Below are 15083 nucleotides of genomic sequence, written 5' to 3' on the forward strand. Positions count from 1 at the left end.
TTTTCCAAATTTCCCTTGGGGTTTCCCTGTGGAACGAGACGTGTCTCTACTTTTACTGTTTATTTGATATCGTGACGTTTAATGATCCTAGGACATGACACGAGGGCATTACGTTCATCATGAGCGCCCCTCCTTTTTCCCGGGCATGGGCTTCTGCGTTCGTTGCATTCCCGCACGCGCATTTCTTTCATCCCGAGTCCTAAAGACTGGCCTTACCAGGCCGGCCTTTTCCCATCTATCAGACCGATCAAGTCCATAGAGGTTTCGTTCTCCACTGTACGAGGAATGATTTACTTACTCGACAGAGCAGTGACACCGGGCAGTTCCTTGCCCTCGAGAAGCTCCAAGCTGGCACCACCGCCGGTGGAGACGTGGCTGAGCTTGCTCTCGACACCGTACTTGGCGGCAACGGTGGCCGTGTCCCCACCGCCGATGATGACAATCTTGCCGCCCTCGGCAGCGGCGACGGCGGCATCGAGCGTCGACTTGGTGCCGGTGGCAAAGTTGTCAAACTCAAAGACACCAGCGGGGCCGTTCCAGAGGATGGTCTTGGAGTCGTTAATGGCCTGCTTATAGAGCTCAATGGACTTGGGGCCGCAATCGAGACCCATCCAGCCGTCGGGGATGCCGGACTCGTCAGTGGCAGAGCCGACCTTGGCGTCCTTGTCGAACTTGTCGGCGGTGACGTAGTCGACGGGGAGGACGAGCTTGACATTGTTGGCCTTGGCCTTCTCGACGAGCTTGCCGACGGTCTTGGAGCCGGACTCGTCAAAGAGGGAGTCACCAATGCTGACGTTCTCGAGGGTCTTCTTGAAGGTGAAGGCCATGCCACCGCAGACGATGAGGGTGTTGACCTTGTCCAGCAGGTTGTCGATGAGCTGGATCTTGTCAGAGACCTTGGCGCCACCGAGGATGGCGAGGAAGGGGCGCTGGGGGTTCTCGAGGGCCTTGGCGAAGTACTCGAGCTCCTTCTTCATGAGGAAACCGGAGGCCTTCTGGGGCAGGTCGACACCGACCATGGAGGAGTGGGCGCGGTGAGCAGTGCCAAAGGCGTCGTCTGGTTGGACATGTCAGCTTCTGAGACAAGACGGGGTTCTCAACGGCAACCAAGAGTCATGGACATACTGATGAAGACATCACCGAGGGCAGTGAGGCCCTTGCGGAACTCCTCAACCTTGGCCTTGTCGGCCTTGGTCTTGTTGCCCTCCTTGTCCTTGGCGGAACCCTCCTCCTCAATGTGGAAGCGCAGGTTCTCAAGGAGGACAACCTGGCCGTCGGTGGCCTTGTTGACGAGATCCTCAACGTCCTTGCCGACGCAGTTGTTGGCGAACTGGACGTTCTTGCCGAGCAGCTTCTCGAGCTCGGGGACGACGGGCTGCAGGCTGTACTTGGGGTTCTCCTGTCCATTGGGACGGCCCAAGTGAGACATCAGGACGACGGCCTTGGCGCCATTGTCGATGGCGTACTTGATGGTGGGGACGGCACCGGCAATACGCTGGTTGTTGGTGATCTTCTTGTCGGCGTCGAGGGGGACGTTGAAGTCGACCTAGGTGAGGGGTCAGCAAGGGGAGTCCGACCTTCCGGCTTAGTGGACCGTGGCTTTTGAAAGCGTGCCCAGCGTTCCCGGTGTATTCCAATGCCGTCAGAGGAAGCATGTGCAGAGTGGCCGAGTCGAATACCCGCGGCTCGTCCCGTATCGCCAGAACACGGAACGGGTGTGAGGTGATACCCGGGATCAGGCGCGGGTGCGGGTGGCATGGTGGCATGGTGGGGTAATTTGAGCAGCAGCGCAGCGCCGCAGCAGCAACAAAGGCACCACCAACACCAAAACCGTCCCCAGCAACGCTCAAGGCCAGGACATTAACATGGTAAGAGTGGCACGACTTACGCGAATGAGGACGCGCTTGCCCTTGAGATCGACGTCGGTGATGGAGAGCTTGTTGGCGAGAGACATGATTGCGGTTGTGAGGGGCGCAAATGTGTGAGGATGAAGGGTAGAGTTGAAGGTTGAAGAAGTAGAAAGAGGAAGAAGAAGAGGAGGGGAGGGAATGCGTTGAGGAAGTAGTAAAAGGTCTGAGGTATATTTAGCTAAGGTAGCTACCACACACACACACACGCTACTTACCTTGCCCAAGGTGGGATGGCTGGACCTGATGGAGTGATTGAGGGAGGGACTGGACACCACGCCGGACACTTCTAAGAACAGCGCGGGCAGGGGGGTAAAACATGCAGTAATCAGTCAATTCGAGTGGTTCAACACGGGCACCTCACGTTGGGAAGCTTGCAATGGTGGGGTGCTGCTGTTACTGCCAGTCAGTGCCAGTGACTTGGACGCTACTGATACGCAGTAAGGCAGAGCAAGCAGGATGGAAGGAGGGGCATTTTTGCTCGGCGGTTTTTTGCATGACTTTTTTTTTTCTGTTGGCGGGGTTGATTTTCGGCCCTGCTGCTGCAAGCCTGCAAGTACTGTACCTTATCCATGGGTGGTAGATACCCAGATTGGGCGTATCAGTGGGGGGAGCTTTGCTTACCTACCTTACCTTAGGTGCCCTGTCCAGTGCTTTTTCACTGAATCGGCCAGCTGCGACAACGGGGGTGCTGGTGCTTGCGGCCTGCCCCGCCATGGGTGTGTGACGTGATGGTAGTCTGATACCTCACAGAAACTGCGCTTTCCTCAACCAATCCCCCGGTCACGGCCGTCCACCCGGGATCAACGGACCGTAGCCAAAATACCTATCGCCCGATACTAGAGACATGACATGGAAGGCAAGGCAAAACACACGGAAAGACCATGCAGCATCTTGGCTATCTTATGGTTCCGTTTCAGACGCTATTGTTGGTACATGGCAGTCCTGACCCGAGGACTGTGCACCAAACCTGCTGTGGTATTTTATAGCAACAATTTTCAACAGGCAAGGTGACCGGGGTTTGCTCTCAGTGACAAGCTTCAAAATATCACCGAGAGATCCGCCGGTCCAAAATCGGAGCCATTACAACATTCTCAGACCACACCTCCTCCAAAGCATCAGATATCATGAATGAACCGTTTTGTTCAATTTCGTTGCGTTTAACAACTGCTGACTACAAAAGAGAGACGATAAAAAGAGGGCCTTCCTAAATCAATGTCGGACCCCAAAACACCAGACGCCTGTACCGTCGCAGCAGCCGATGCCGTTAATGCCGTTGCTGTCTTTTTTTTCTTTATAACGATCGAACATATTCTAAGTACGACTGTGCTTCATTGGTATAACCTTCTCGTATGCTCGCCATGGTGTCGACCAGACCCGTCCCATACCGACCTGCAGACCGAAGATACGAGGAAATCAAGTATAAATAAGGAATTTAGCTAAGACGAATGTGGTCGTCCTCGCGGGCGCCGGGGCGGTTATCGACCTCGGTAGATGAGTTGGTGAGGGAGAGGTAGGCGGTCCAGGCAATACCGATCGTAGAGACGAAGGGCTACGTAGTGTTAGCATGTGTTCCAAGTGTTTCCCGTTCAGCTTTTCAAACTTACCAGTTGGAACTGCATGGGCATCAGGCGGAAGTTGACAACCTGCACGGCAGGCCAGACGATGAAGTTTGCCTTCAACGTGGGAATGTACATGTCGCGCAGCTTGCTCATAACGGCACGGCGTCCACCGCCCTCCGCGACAGTCATGACAGAGAAGAAGCAGAGCAGACCAAAGGGGGCAAAGATGAGCTGATCAAAGGCGACTCTCTGCATGGCAGGGACGAAGGCGCTGGTCTTGGTGATGGGGAAAGTGGCCGACAGGAACTTGAACCAGCGGAACTGGAGGGGCGCCATGCCGAAACCGTAGGCCATGAAGCGAGTCAGGCGCTCGAAGTCGAAGGGGGGAGGCAGGCTGCTGATGTTGGGAATGAGGTCCTTCTCGTAAAAGGGGTTCTTGCGGTCGAGGTCGTGGATTTCGATCGCGATGCCATCGTCCTTGTCGACGCCGCCGGGCTTACGGACGGCCTTCAGGCGAAGGGCGGTTACTGTCTGGGCGGTCGTATCGGCGATACCACCGAGGATGGCGTTGGTCACCATCATGGTGAGCACTGTTGCGACAATAGAGTCAGTATGGATGATAGATTGTACTGTGGCGAACTCTGGATGTGGGAGCCTTGGAGGCACGTACGTGGCCGTTCATCGTAGTATTGGTTGAACTTGGACACCAACCGGGCGACGAGCGCCATTTCGATAAGAATGATGATTGCGTGAAGCAGTGGCTAACAGTAGGTTCGTAGGTCAGCGCAAAGTTGACTTAATCAGGTGCGGCGCGATAGGCGTAGATGCAAGAGATGCAGCGATAGGAGACAGCGCAAGCGCAAGTGGTAGTACGGAGGTGGCGGACGGGAAAGCAAGACAGCCAAGCAAAGATTCAGATTCAACCGTGTGAGGAATGTTCTAGGGGCAACACGAAAAGCAACGAATGGAGCAGGCAGGTAGGTACGACAGTGCTATGGAAGGGGTTGGCATACGAGGCGTCCATAAATGTATTTGCTGTTGACAGCTCGGACAATGCGACGGCGAGAGAGTTCCCACGACATGGTGACGGATTACGCAGAGGAGGCGCCCGGGGTGGGAAAGAGGTTCTAGAAGAAGGAAATGATAAAAAAGAATAAGATGAGAGAAGGAGGCGGCGACCGGGCGGTGGTTCGGTTCTGTTGGTTTGTGCTTTTGGCTTCGGGTTGGGGCAGCCGGATCGATAAGGTGCGCCGCTATCGATTCGTTTATTGCCTCTCAGAAGTGAGGTAACGATTTGGCAAGCAAATCGACAGGCGATGGGAGGGATGAGAAATATGGTCGAGGGTGACGAGGACCCTTGGATGTGCTTTCTACAGGCGGAGGCTTCGAAAGGCTGGGTACGGGAAGTGACGAGTGACGAATGACGACACCGTAGCGAGAAAAGGGTACTGATGTGCTTCGTTGTGGCGCACGGGAGGCGGATGATTGGCCGGTATCGCTGGTTTGGGTGATTTGGAGGGGAGGCGACGGAGGTTTTGTTCCCGCTGGTCTGACAGAAAGCAGAAAGACGGTTGACCGAGAGAGTCGGGGAGGCGAGACCGATGAAGCAGCAGCGATGAAGAAGAAGGATCTTCAAACTTGGCGAGAGTAATGTAGGACGGATGCGACGGGGGTTATCATTAGGAGAGGACAGACCAGCGCAGGAAATGGGAGGGACAGGATCTAAAAGAAATGGAGCAATGCAATGGCAGGCACGGCAGGTCATGAAGCGCGCTGCAACCGAGAAAGATTGATCCTGGTTGTTTTTTGCCTCGCTCGAGTGGTAAAGAAGAGGCGGGAATAAGACGATGGAATGGTGCTGCAGGTTTGCTGCTTTGCGTGCTTCAAAGCAATGGAACTTTAAAAGATACAACCGACAAGTACTCCGTATCTTCCTGTCCTCTACCTTACTGCGGTAGGTATGTCCGTCCACGAAAAGAAGGTGAGGCATCAGCAGAGCTCTTTCCTCCCTCCTGTCTGCGAAATCATCGGCGGATAGTCGGCCCAAGCCACACCTTCCTCAGGATTAACACTGTGTCGTTGGCGCCTTCCGCTTCCCCACAGATCACCATCAGGCAGAACCGCAACCACCCAGGCTGGCTAAAAATGGATCTTGGCCAGTGTCTCAAGGCTCAAGTTTGGACAGAAACATGGGGCAGACAACGACACTGCGGATGGACAGCGGGCCTCAAGAGCTCCCCGACGGGCCCCGACCCTACCGAAGCCGCACCCCTCCGTATGCCGCACAGTGCATTTACCAGCCCACGCCCCCCACCAGCTCCTTCCCGCATCCTCCTGGGTCCTCTCACCGTTCAATGCCCATTCAAGGTCGCTCACCACCTCACCTCACTCACTCACCCACTCACTCACTTACACCGACCCTCACAACCTCATTCCTCAGACTAACAGTGTTATGTATTCATCCAAACAACAACCTCGTGTGTGAGGCACCTTAGTCAGATGGAACAGCACACACTCCCATCCACAAACTTCATCTGTTTCTTCAAACCGACTGATACCCTGCACAGAAACCCCAAACACGACTTTTGCTCTCCCGATCAATGCTCCCGTTTCATACACGCGTACAATCGTGGGGTAACCGCTGTTTTCCACTCCCATCGCATGGCTAGTGACGTACCAGGGTGAAGCTTCTTTATTCACCACTTGCTTTCCAACTAAGTACCAGCTTGTCGTGTTTGTGTGCTTGTCAAGCTTTTTCGTTCAAGACCTCCCGTAGAACGGACCGGCGTGTGAACAAGTCACTTGCCTTCTCAACAATCTCATGTGTCCAAAGGCCATGACTATGACGCCCTCCCGCCTCGCGCCCAATCGAAACAGAGTTACGGAACGGCGCTGCAGTGAAAGCATGAGCTTGTTAAACATAGGGGTCCTGCCTAGCAGGATGAACCCTGACCATCTTACCTGATCGCGGCATACCACTTTGTTTAATCTGTCACATTTTGTTTCCCAACGCCTCCCTCCTGCTTAATCTCTCGAGAATAATGGTTGAAAAGTATGAAGAGATGAAGACACCCTTCGACTGAGTCGGGGCATTCACCGTGTCAATGCTACCATCTACAAGCTGCCGGCCGCCGGCAACGTCAACACCATCGCAACATACTTCCCGGACAGATGCCTCCCTTTTCCGCAACCTGATGCAGCTGGCTTCTCGGGAGCCGGGTAATTGCTGTCAAGCTGAACAGTAGAAGAAAGGGGCTCGCAACTGGTGGATGTGCTAAGTGTTTGAGGGGCACTTTCCATGGAGCCCACTCCAGTCGTTTGCTGTAGCTATCACAGTCAAAAGTCACATCAAGTCAAGCATTACCAGTAACAGCAGACTGGCCAGTAAGCTGAGAACAGGAGCAAAAGCATACGGAGAAGAATACTTTCACAGCCTTGTTCACTCACAGCAGTTACCAACGAGTCAAGTGAGACTTGAGGCCACCCCAAGGGCCAACTCAAGTTGAATTCCGTAACCTTCGGGTATTTTTGAATTATCATTAGTATCGAAACTATTCTGTTTCAAGCAGCAGTTCATATCCCCCTGCCACTTGCGACTACTGCTCTTGTGCCCATGCTCAACGGCAGCTATCCGAAGTCCGGACCGCAGCTCTTCAGACTTCAACCTAGACCTCCCTGTTCTCAGTGCGACGCACCGGCCTACTTTTCCAAGTAGACATTGACAGACGAGCGCGAGTATCCAAACGTCTTGGGCCACTGGCTGTAATCCGGCTCAAACAGGACGGCGTCGTTGCAGTCACTTCCCAAGCTCGTGTTGTTCAACCACGCTATCAAAAGAGTCAGCATCTCAGTTCACAACCAGTAAACAGAAAAGACTAGTGCTCACCAGGCTCCCAGTACCAAACACCCTGTCCAAGACCCTTGGGCGTCTCCCTCACAGTCTTGAGCAGCTTCTTCATCCACTGCACCTGACCATCAACATTGTACGGGATACTCGGCTCCGACGACTCGGGGATCGGGTTCCACTGCCCGTTGCAGATGGCAGGGTAATCCGTCTCGACAACCTGCATCGGCTTGCCGTACTTCTCTCCGAGCACCTTGAGCGTGTTCTTGAGGTTCGCAAACGTCGCCGACGTGCCGTAGAACGGGTAAAAGCTGAACCCGAAGCTGTCCCACGCCGACAGCGGCACCCCGTTGTCGACGAGCGCGCCGTACCACCGCTCCTGCAGCGTCAGGTTCCAGCCGTTGTCGAGGTGGATCATGACCTCGGGCTTGGGCACGCCCGCGCACGTCGCGTCTTTCACGCCCGCCCGCGCGGCCTTGTAGAGCGTCGCAAAGTTGGTAAAGTTCTTGACCAGCGCCGACCACGGCTGCACGTCGACGTTCACCTGACCCAGAGGCCACAGCGTGCCGTGGCGGAGCTCGTTGCCCAACGACACGATATCCAGCGTCACGCCGGCGTCCTTGAAGGCGACGAGCGTCTCGCGGACGTAGTTGCGCAGCGTGCCGGCCAGGGGCTCCAGCTGCGTCGGCCACGCCGCGGGCAGCGGCTGCTTCTGCGGGTCGGCCCAGCTGTCGGCGAAGTGGAAGTCCAAGAAGATGCGCTGGCCCTTGGCCTGGAAGCGCTTGGCCAGGTCGATGGTGTAGTTGAGGCCGTAGGTCCCGTCAGGCGGGTTCACCCACAGGCGGAGACGGACGGCGTTCATGCCGCCGTCGGCGAGGATGTCGTCGGCCGGGCGAGTCGCGTTGCCGCGCGCCGTGTCAATGTAGATGTTTTGGTTCTCCTCGAGCATCTTGAGAGAGCTCAGGTCGTGGCCTTTGTAGAAAAAGGGCTTGCCGTGACCGGGGCCGGGGCTGTTTGCGTTTCTTCATGTTAGCCTCCTGTTATCATTGTTCCAGTGCCTCAAGGTGTGTGTTTTCGATGTAAGTGATGAAATTAAGTGGTGAGAACGTACTTGACGGGCTCCGGGGCCGGAACAGCCGTGACCAGAGCCGTGAGGCTGAGGAGAGAGAGCAACTTCATGATGAGATGTTATCACAGCGGTTGAGACACACAAAGAGCCAATCCTCCAGCCCTTCCCTCGACGACGCAACAGCCGTGTTATATATCAATCGCAACAACCCCCTCACCGCCCACCGGGCTAGGCATCAGGTCGAACCATGATTTCACCACTCTGGCAAGGGTTCAAAATAAACGCAAGCGAGCTGTCAGTCGTCACGGGTCTCGGCAATCTCTGTTTTTTTCCTTTCACTTCTCGGGCCAATGTGACCATTCGACGGAAGATTTCCAACGGGCAGAAGCACTCAAGACGGCAGGCAAAGCAGCAGCTGACAGAATGGAGACGGCCCGAACTGCGGGGACTCATCGCGGGGTTACCGGGGGAGACCCCAGACTCGGCACGCTGACGATTGGTGCGCCTGCGCGAGCTGGAGGTGGTGGGCCCCTGCTCGCCCGCAATTTTCGGATATTGTGCCTCCAACGAGTTACAGTAGCAACAATAGCTTCGTTGGTCTGGCTGGGGGTGCCAAGTTCCAGCAGTCTGGGCCTCGACGTGGGTGGCCGTTGGCATCATCAGGTGACGGGGGCGGGGATGAAGCTTCGAGAAAAACATATTGGAATTGGGGGGCCCAGCCAACGTGCCAGCCTCTCCCAGACCTTGAACCAACCCTTTCACGGCCCTTTCGGATCTCGCAACCGAGGTTTATCACGTCGAAGCTCCGGATATTGATATAGCCTTGATAATTACGTTCCATTTGTGGTTAAGCTTAACCATCGGCTAAGACGCGGGTCCAGTCGAACTTCCTCCATTTCTTCTTGAAACCCTCGACTCTCCGGTCACCCTTGTTCCACCGTCCTTGTTTCTTGATCACGTCCGGGCCGACGTCTAGGATGCCCCCGATTATCTCCCTTGCAAAAAGGTCTCCTCTCGGCCAGCGGTCAGAGTTCTCGACAATGTGCCCGAGGCCGCCGTCGAGCGTGAACCACGCGTGAAAGTAGGGCATTTCTTTTGCGATGCTCCTCCGGAACGCCATCCTGCCCATGCCATCTCTTGCCTTGGCGGCCGTGTCAATGATCTTCCGGTGCTGCGACCACTCATCTTCCGTGGTGAGGAAGGCCTCTTTAAAGTAGGCCGGAGCCGTCGCGCCCTCTTCGTACGGGATCGGCACAGCCATCATGGCCGCGTGGAGATGCCTCTGCGGCGTGGCTGCATTCTCGTAGAAAATGACTTCTTGGCCCTTTTCGTGGTACATTCTCGTCAGAGACTTCATAAAGTTTCGAATTTCTTCCCATTCGTCGTCGTCACACTCCAGCAGGTTCTTGCGGTGTGCCATGGGTGTAATCACAGCGCCGCCTTCGCTGACCTCAGGTTCCGTAGGCAGTGTCAGGAATACGCGCGTGGCAAGAGAGATGACCGGTGCCAGAGGAGGCTGTCCCTTGTCTTCGTGATGGCACAACGGACAATTATCCAGAATCCGTGACACCTTTTGATATTCGTTGACGGCCACATTCTTGAGGTTGACCTCGGACTTGTGAACTCGCTTGGCGAGCTTGTCCGCATTCTCGTCCATGTAATCGAGGTCGTCGTCAAACTTGCCGTCCTTGGCAATGCGCTCAGCGAGCCGCATACCTTCGCCGCCTGCTTGACCGCGGGTCCTGCGCTCCTCGCGAACCATGTCTTCGATTGACATGTCCTCGTTGGCTTCAACGTTCCCGCGCTCTCGCCCACGCTTGTTTTCGATGGCCTTGACCTCACCACGAGTTCCTGCCAGCATTCGGTTATCCATGACACCAAGAACAACAGACTGCGGCCCGTTCGTGGCAAAATTTGCTGCGGCTTGATTGTACTCGGCTTCCAATTTGGCAGCATCCGGTGATCTGCGAAGCTTCGCCTTCATCATCTGAGCTCGCAATCTGTTCAAGGCGGTCTGGTCTATGGGCGTATGCTGCATGGCATTGTCGGGTATGATGACGCCCTGTTCCACATCGTGGGTATCGTCTCGTGCGGCGGGTGTCTCGTCTTGTCGGTGTTTCTCCATGCGCTCGCGATAAAGGTCTCCCGTAGGCTTCTCCTTACCCGCGTAACCACTTCCATACACCTTGCGCCTGTCCATCTCGATCTTTTCCTCTCTCGCGTCGTCGAATTCTTGCAAATCACCAAATCTCTCCAGAGCAACATCTTCAACCGACCGGCCAGACTCCTCAGCCATGGAGTAGACACCCTTAAGCTTCGTCAAGCGCCACTGAGAGCCATTGTCTCCGAATTTGTAATTGACCGTCCGCTCTTTTGCCGCGGCCTTCTCATCCGATGTCGGGATATTCTCCACTTCAGCGAAGTCTCTGTTGATTTCTCTGTCGTGAATGACTCTCGGAGCCTCTTCCTTTGGTGGTGGCTTAACCTCCTTCTGTTTCCGCTGGACGTAGTCGATGTCAAGGGCCGACGGCGCAGTCATCCAAGAATCGCGCATGAGCGGTGCCTCTGCATTCTTGGAGTTTTGCGGTGTTTCTTCGTCCGGAATAGGCAAGTCCTCTTTCGGATCTGATGTCTTTTCGTGGGTGTCCGTCCGCCGCTCGTCGTCTCTTTCTCTGTGCCTATGCCTCGATCGCCGCTCCTCGTCGTCCTTTTCATGACGAGAGCGCTTGTGTCTGTGGCCATCATCCCCATCTTCTTCATGGCGACGGGATCTGTGCTGTCGATGCCTTTCGTGGTCTCGGTCGCGGTCGCCATCTCGACTCCGGTGTGTATCGCGATCGCGTTCCCGATGTCTGTCAGAAGACCGATCGCGGTGATGGTGATGGTGACTGCGCTGCTTCTTCCTCTGTCGACGCTCTTCTTTCTCGCGCTCGATGCGCTCCTTCTCGCCCTTCTCTGCTGCCAGGGCCTTTTCGAATTCGTCGAGGCCGTCCATCATTGCTGTGCCTAGAGGTGGGAAGCTTGCTAGTTGACGATGGAGCTACCAGCTGCAATGGCCTGTTTTTCTGCAGGTTCCCTAAATGAATTGGCGACGCGGGAGGAACGTCACTTTCCCAGCACGGGCCATCAAGATTCTGGCAATGACAGGGGGTGTCTGATTAGGTAGTCGTTATGTACAACTTACAGGGGGGTTTCGTTCATTCCGACGCCCCGCGCGGGGCACTCAGCTCTTGCAACTCTTCCAGAACTTTTTTCTTAGCGACCGCCCGTAAGAGAACCAAACACTCCGTGGAAGAGCCGCACGCGAATTTCCATCACCACATCAGAATGGCTTCAACATCCGCAGAAACCCCCGCCGAGAATGCGGCCACCCAGACCCCGACTGCCATCGTCGTCGTCGGCATGGCCGGTAAGGAATACACAACCTCGTCTTGCGCTCACTGTGTCGCTGACCAATACTACCAGGCTCAGGCAAGACGACCTTTATGCGACGCATCAACTCATACCTGCACGGCAAGCAAGATCCTCCCTACGTTATCAACCTGGATCCCGCGGTGCTCAACGTCCCTTTCGAAAGCAACATTGACATCCGTGACTCGGTGAACTATGAGGAGGTCATGAAGCAGTACAACCTGGGGCCGAACGGTGGTATCCTGACGTCCCTAAACCTCTTCGCGACAAAGGTCGATCAAATCGTCAACCTGCTCGACAAGCGTGCTGCGCCAGACCCTGCAAACCCCGACAAGAAGCCCATCAAGAACATCCTTGTCGATACGCGTACGTCTACTAAATACCTAGGCAGACTCTCTCTTTGCTAACACTGCTGCAGCCGGACAAATTGAGGTTTTCGTTTGGTCCGCCAGTGGAACCATTCTTCTCGAGTCTCTCGCGTCCTCCTTCCCGACCGTCATCGCCTACGTTATCGATACCCCTCGAACCACCTCCACGAGCACATTCATGTCCAACATGCTGTACGCTTGCAGTATTCTCTACAAGACCAAGCTCCCCATGATCTTGGTCTTCAACAAGACCGACGTGCAAGACGCAACGTTTGCCAAGGAGTGGATGACGGATTTCGAGGCGTTCCAGCAAGCTCTCCAGCAAGACGAGATGAGCGACGTCATTGGCGGCTACGAAACGTCTGAGGGTGGCAGCGGCGGCTCCGGCTACATGGGCAGTCTCCTCAACTCCATGAGTCTCATGCTCGAGGAGTTCTACTCCCACCTCAGCTTTGTCCCCGTCAGCTCCCGCCTCGGAACGGGCATGGACGAGTTCTTCGCTGCGGTGGAGGAGAAGGCTGAGGAATTCAAGCAGGACTACCTCCCCGAGCTGAAGCGCAGGCGCGAGGAGCGTGAAGAAAAGAAGCGTCTGGCCCGCGATCACGAGGTGGAGAAGATGATGAAGGGTATGTCGGTGGACGCAGGCAAGAAGCCAATGGTTGTCAAGCCCGTGGACGACGATGATGATGGCGTTGATGTCGCCAGCGATGTGGACGACGACGACATGCCGGATGACGAGGATGACCGCGAGGGCCTTCAGGCCCGGTACGAGGCGGCCATGGAGGCTGAGGGCGACTCCATCATGGCTGATGGCAGTTTTGCAAAGTACCTGCACACGCGACCGACATGAGACGTCACAGCACACACGCGCGGGTCACATTTATTTGATATAGAATGAACGAACAATCGGGCAAGGGGATGGCGTTTTAGATGGTTGCTGCATTATCATGAGATACCTCGAAAAGAAAAAAAGGAGAAGGAAAAGGTGCAGAAGAATGCCTTGCTCTATGAATTGAATTTGGTCCCCCCACCTTGAACTCCCCAGCCCTTGCGCATCACATGCGTTGTGGCTTTGCTTTGATAGTTGGCTGTTTGTCATACATGTCCCTCGTATGAGACTCTTTCCCTGCTGAAGAATATGCGGCTCTCTTGCAGGCAGCCAAGACTCTCTTCCCATGCAGTCTCGAGTCTACCACCTCGTGTGTCGTCCAATTCCGACTCTCGAATGCGCAGCACCACATCGCTACTGCTGTCCCGCTCCTCCAGCGTACACACGTCGCGCGAATATCAAATCCTCTCTCTAAATCTCTTCTCCAATCATCTCGCCTCGAACTGAACCATTCTATCCCACACAGTCAGTCTACGCTCTCCTAACACCACATTCCCTGCCCGTCTCCATGGCATGTAAGAACTCACCTCTTGGTCCGTTCCTTGTAAAGAATACGACAACCGCACTCCTTGCATCTGATGGGATCGGCGCGACGCAGCTGGAACTTGAGACCGCAATCGCCGCAGAGATATTGCATCTGGGGGCCCTCGGAGCCGTAAGACTGATAGGCGGCGGCGCTGGGCGCGGAGGCGGCGCCAGCGGTGGGGACTTGGTAGGCTTCGCGGGACATGTTGTGGTGGTTTTTGTCCTTCGGAAGGATAGAGTGCGGCGGCGGAGAGATTCGTTGCGTTCGGGTGGGTATGGCGCGTCGGATATTGAAGTTTTGGCGATTTTTCTTCAGAGAGGCGGCGGGATTGGAAATGCAGGCAGAAGGCGTGGTGGGGCTGGGATGACAATTTGTCAGGCGGTGAAGGCGCATAGAAACGGCAGAAGAAAGAAGAATGTTGGGCGGTGTGCAGCCGGTGGTGGAGCTCTGATGAATCAGGTGGGGCGTCTAAGCTGGCCCACTTCCCGAGGTTATCGCTTGCTATCCGTACCTTCCCCCGTAAGTTACCTACCTACCTCACTGCCGCCCTGATTTCCTGGGGGAGAGAGAGCTTCCCGGTGGTTTGGAAGAAACATCTCTTGGACGCCGTAGCTTGTCCAACAAACCTCGCGTCTTTCGCATCGCCCTCTAGATTTCGGTTCTTTCCTCACTAGTCTGATAGAATTCCTTCGAACTCTGTAATACTTTCAAAGCGACGACACCAGACAACGCAGCGGGCGTTTCTAGACTCCCCCAACACATCTACACCCCCGATAATGCCAAAGCTCTCCCCGGCTTTCCACACAACCACAAAAAACACGATACCGCCCCCGACCACCCCATCATGACACCAAACTCCCAATTCGACGCGGGCGTATCCCACCCAGAAGGCCAATGCCCGTTCTGCGTAATCGCAACAGAATACCCTCCCTACGACCCCTCCAAACCCCCACAAGACGAAGGCGACAATTCGACCCTCGACCCAAACCGCATCCCCACGCCCGCCTTCGTCGTCCTCTCCACGCCTCTCCTCATCGCCTTTCTCGACATTCTCCCGCTATCCCGCGGCCACCTTCTCCTCTGCCCGCGCGCCCACCGCCCGAAACTCACCGACGCCTCGCCCGACGAGTCGGCCGAGATGGGCCGGTACCTGCGCGTGCTGTCCAACGCCCTGGCGCGCACGACGGGCGTGGAGGACTGGAACGTGGTGCAGAACAACGGAGCCGCGGCGGCGCAGGTCGTGATGCACATGCACTTCCACCTCATTCCGCGACCCGAGATCCGCGCGAGCGGGCGGTATAGCGAGAGCTTCACCATGTTTGGGCGGGGCCGGAGGGAAGAGCTGGACGATGAGGACGCGGAGCATTTTGCAAAGGAGCTGCGGGAGAACGTGGCTGATATCTTGAGGGAAGAGAAGCACAAGCCGAAACTTTGATGGGCGGGTTTTGATGAGTGCGACGAAGAGTTTTTTGCTTCTTTTTTTTTTAAAAAAGATTCGTTTATTCAT

The 15083-nt window shown here is 55.5% G+C and overlaps 9 protein-coding genes across 9 annotated transcripts; 4 read left to right on the forward strand and 5 right to left on the reverse strand.

Moving 5' to 3' along the window:
- Positions 1–212: 212 nt before the first annotated feature.
- CLUP02_05173 (phosphoglycerate kinase) lies at positions 213–2228 on the reverse strand (the record flags this gene model as incomplete). The annotated part of the gene is made up of 5 exons (XM_049284182.1): positions 213–235; positions 299–1057; positions 1126–1546; positions 1889–2073; positions 2126–2228. The coding sequence occupies 5 exons, from the start codon at positions 2226–2228 to the stop codon at positions 213–215; spliced, it is 1491 nt and encodes a 496-aa protein (XP_049141325.1).
- A 526-nt stretch (positions 2229–2754) lies between these two features.
- On the forward strand, positions 2755–3042 carry CLUP02_05174 (uncharacterized protein; the record flags this gene model as incomplete). The annotated part of the gene is made up of 2 exons (XM_049284183.1): positions 2755–2839; positions 2897–3042. The coding sequence occupies 2 exons, from the start codon at positions 2755–2757 to the stop codon at positions 3040–3042; spliced, it is 231 nt and encodes a 76-aa protein (XP_049141326.1).
- A 300-nt stretch (positions 3043–3342) lies between these two features.
- CLUP02_05175 (Mpv17/PMP22 family protein) lies at positions 3343–4551 on the reverse strand (the record flags this gene model as incomplete). Its single annotated transcript, XM_049284184.1, has 4 exons — positions 3343–3459; positions 3515–4059; positions 4140–4230; positions 4483–4551. The coding sequence occupies 4 exons, from the start codon at positions 4549–4551 to the stop codon at positions 3343–3345; spliced, it is 822 nt and encodes a 273-aa protein (XP_049141327.1).
- A 76-nt stretch (positions 4552–4627) lies between these two features.
- On the forward strand, positions 4628–6434 carry CLUP02_05176 (uncharacterized protein; the record flags this gene model as incomplete). Its single annotated transcript, XM_049284185.1, has 7 exons — positions 4628–4714; positions 4783–4866; positions 4905–5116; positions 5239–5836; positions 5918–6077; positions 6139–6206; positions 6303–6434. The coding sequence occupies 7 exons, from the start codon at positions 4628–4630 to the stop codon at positions 6432–6434; spliced, it is 1341 nt and encodes a 446-aa protein (XP_049141328.1).
- A 734-nt stretch (positions 6435–7168) lies between these two features.
- Positions 7169–8492, reverse strand: CLUP02_05177 (glycosyl hydrolase family 53; the record flags this gene model as incomplete). The annotated part of the gene is made up of 3 exons (XM_049284186.1): positions 7169–7296; positions 7356–8323; positions 8425–8492. 3 exons carry the CDS (start codon positions 8490–8492, stop codon positions 7169–7171), a joined length of 1164 nt encoding a protein of 387 aa, XP_049141329.1.
- Positions 8493–9235: 743 nt separating this feature from the next.
- CLUP02_05178 (uncharacterized protein) lies at positions 9236–11380 on the reverse strand (the record flags this gene model as incomplete). The annotated part of the gene is made up of 1 exon (XM_049284187.1): positions 9236–11380. One exon carries the CDS (start codon positions 11378–11380, stop codon positions 9236–9238), a length of 2145 nt encoding a protein of 714 aa, XP_049141330.1.
- Positions 11381–11709: 329 nt separating this feature from the next.
- Positions 11710–13011, forward strand: CLUP02_05179 (uncharacterized protein; the record flags this gene model as incomplete). Its single annotated transcript, XM_049284188.1, has 3 exons — positions 11710–11791; positions 11848–12159; positions 12212–13011. The coding sequence occupies 3 exons, from the start codon at positions 11710–11712 to the stop codon at positions 13009–13011; spliced, it is 1194 nt and encodes a 397-aa protein (XP_049141331.1).
- Positions 13012–13478: 467 nt separating this feature from the next.
- On the reverse strand, positions 13479–13780 carry CLUP02_05180 (DNA directed RNA polymerase; the record flags this gene model as incomplete). Its single annotated transcript, XM_049284189.1, has 2 exons — positions 13479–13503; positions 13578–13780. The coding sequence occupies 2 exons, from the start codon at positions 13778–13780 to the stop codon at positions 13479–13481; spliced, it is 228 nt and encodes a 75-aa protein (XP_049141332.1).
- A 640-nt stretch (positions 13781–14420) lies between these two features.
- On the forward strand, positions 14421–15011 carry CLUP02_05181 (HIT domain-containing protein; the record flags this gene model as incomplete). Its single annotated transcript, XM_049284190.1, has 1 exon — positions 14421–15011. The coding sequence occupies one exon, from the start codon at positions 14421–14423 to the stop codon at positions 15009–15011; it is 591 nt and encodes a 196-aa protein (XP_049141333.1).
- Between the last annotated feature and the right edge of the window lie 72 nt (positions 15012–15083).

Source organism: Colletotrichum lupini, chromosome 3, assembly GCF_023278565.1.
Source record: "Colletotrichum lupini chromosome 3, complete sequence".
In the NCBI taxonomy this organism is placed as follows: Eukaryota; Fungi; Ascomycota; class Sordariomycetes; order Glomerellales; family Glomerellaceae; genus Colletotrichum; species Colletotrichum lupini.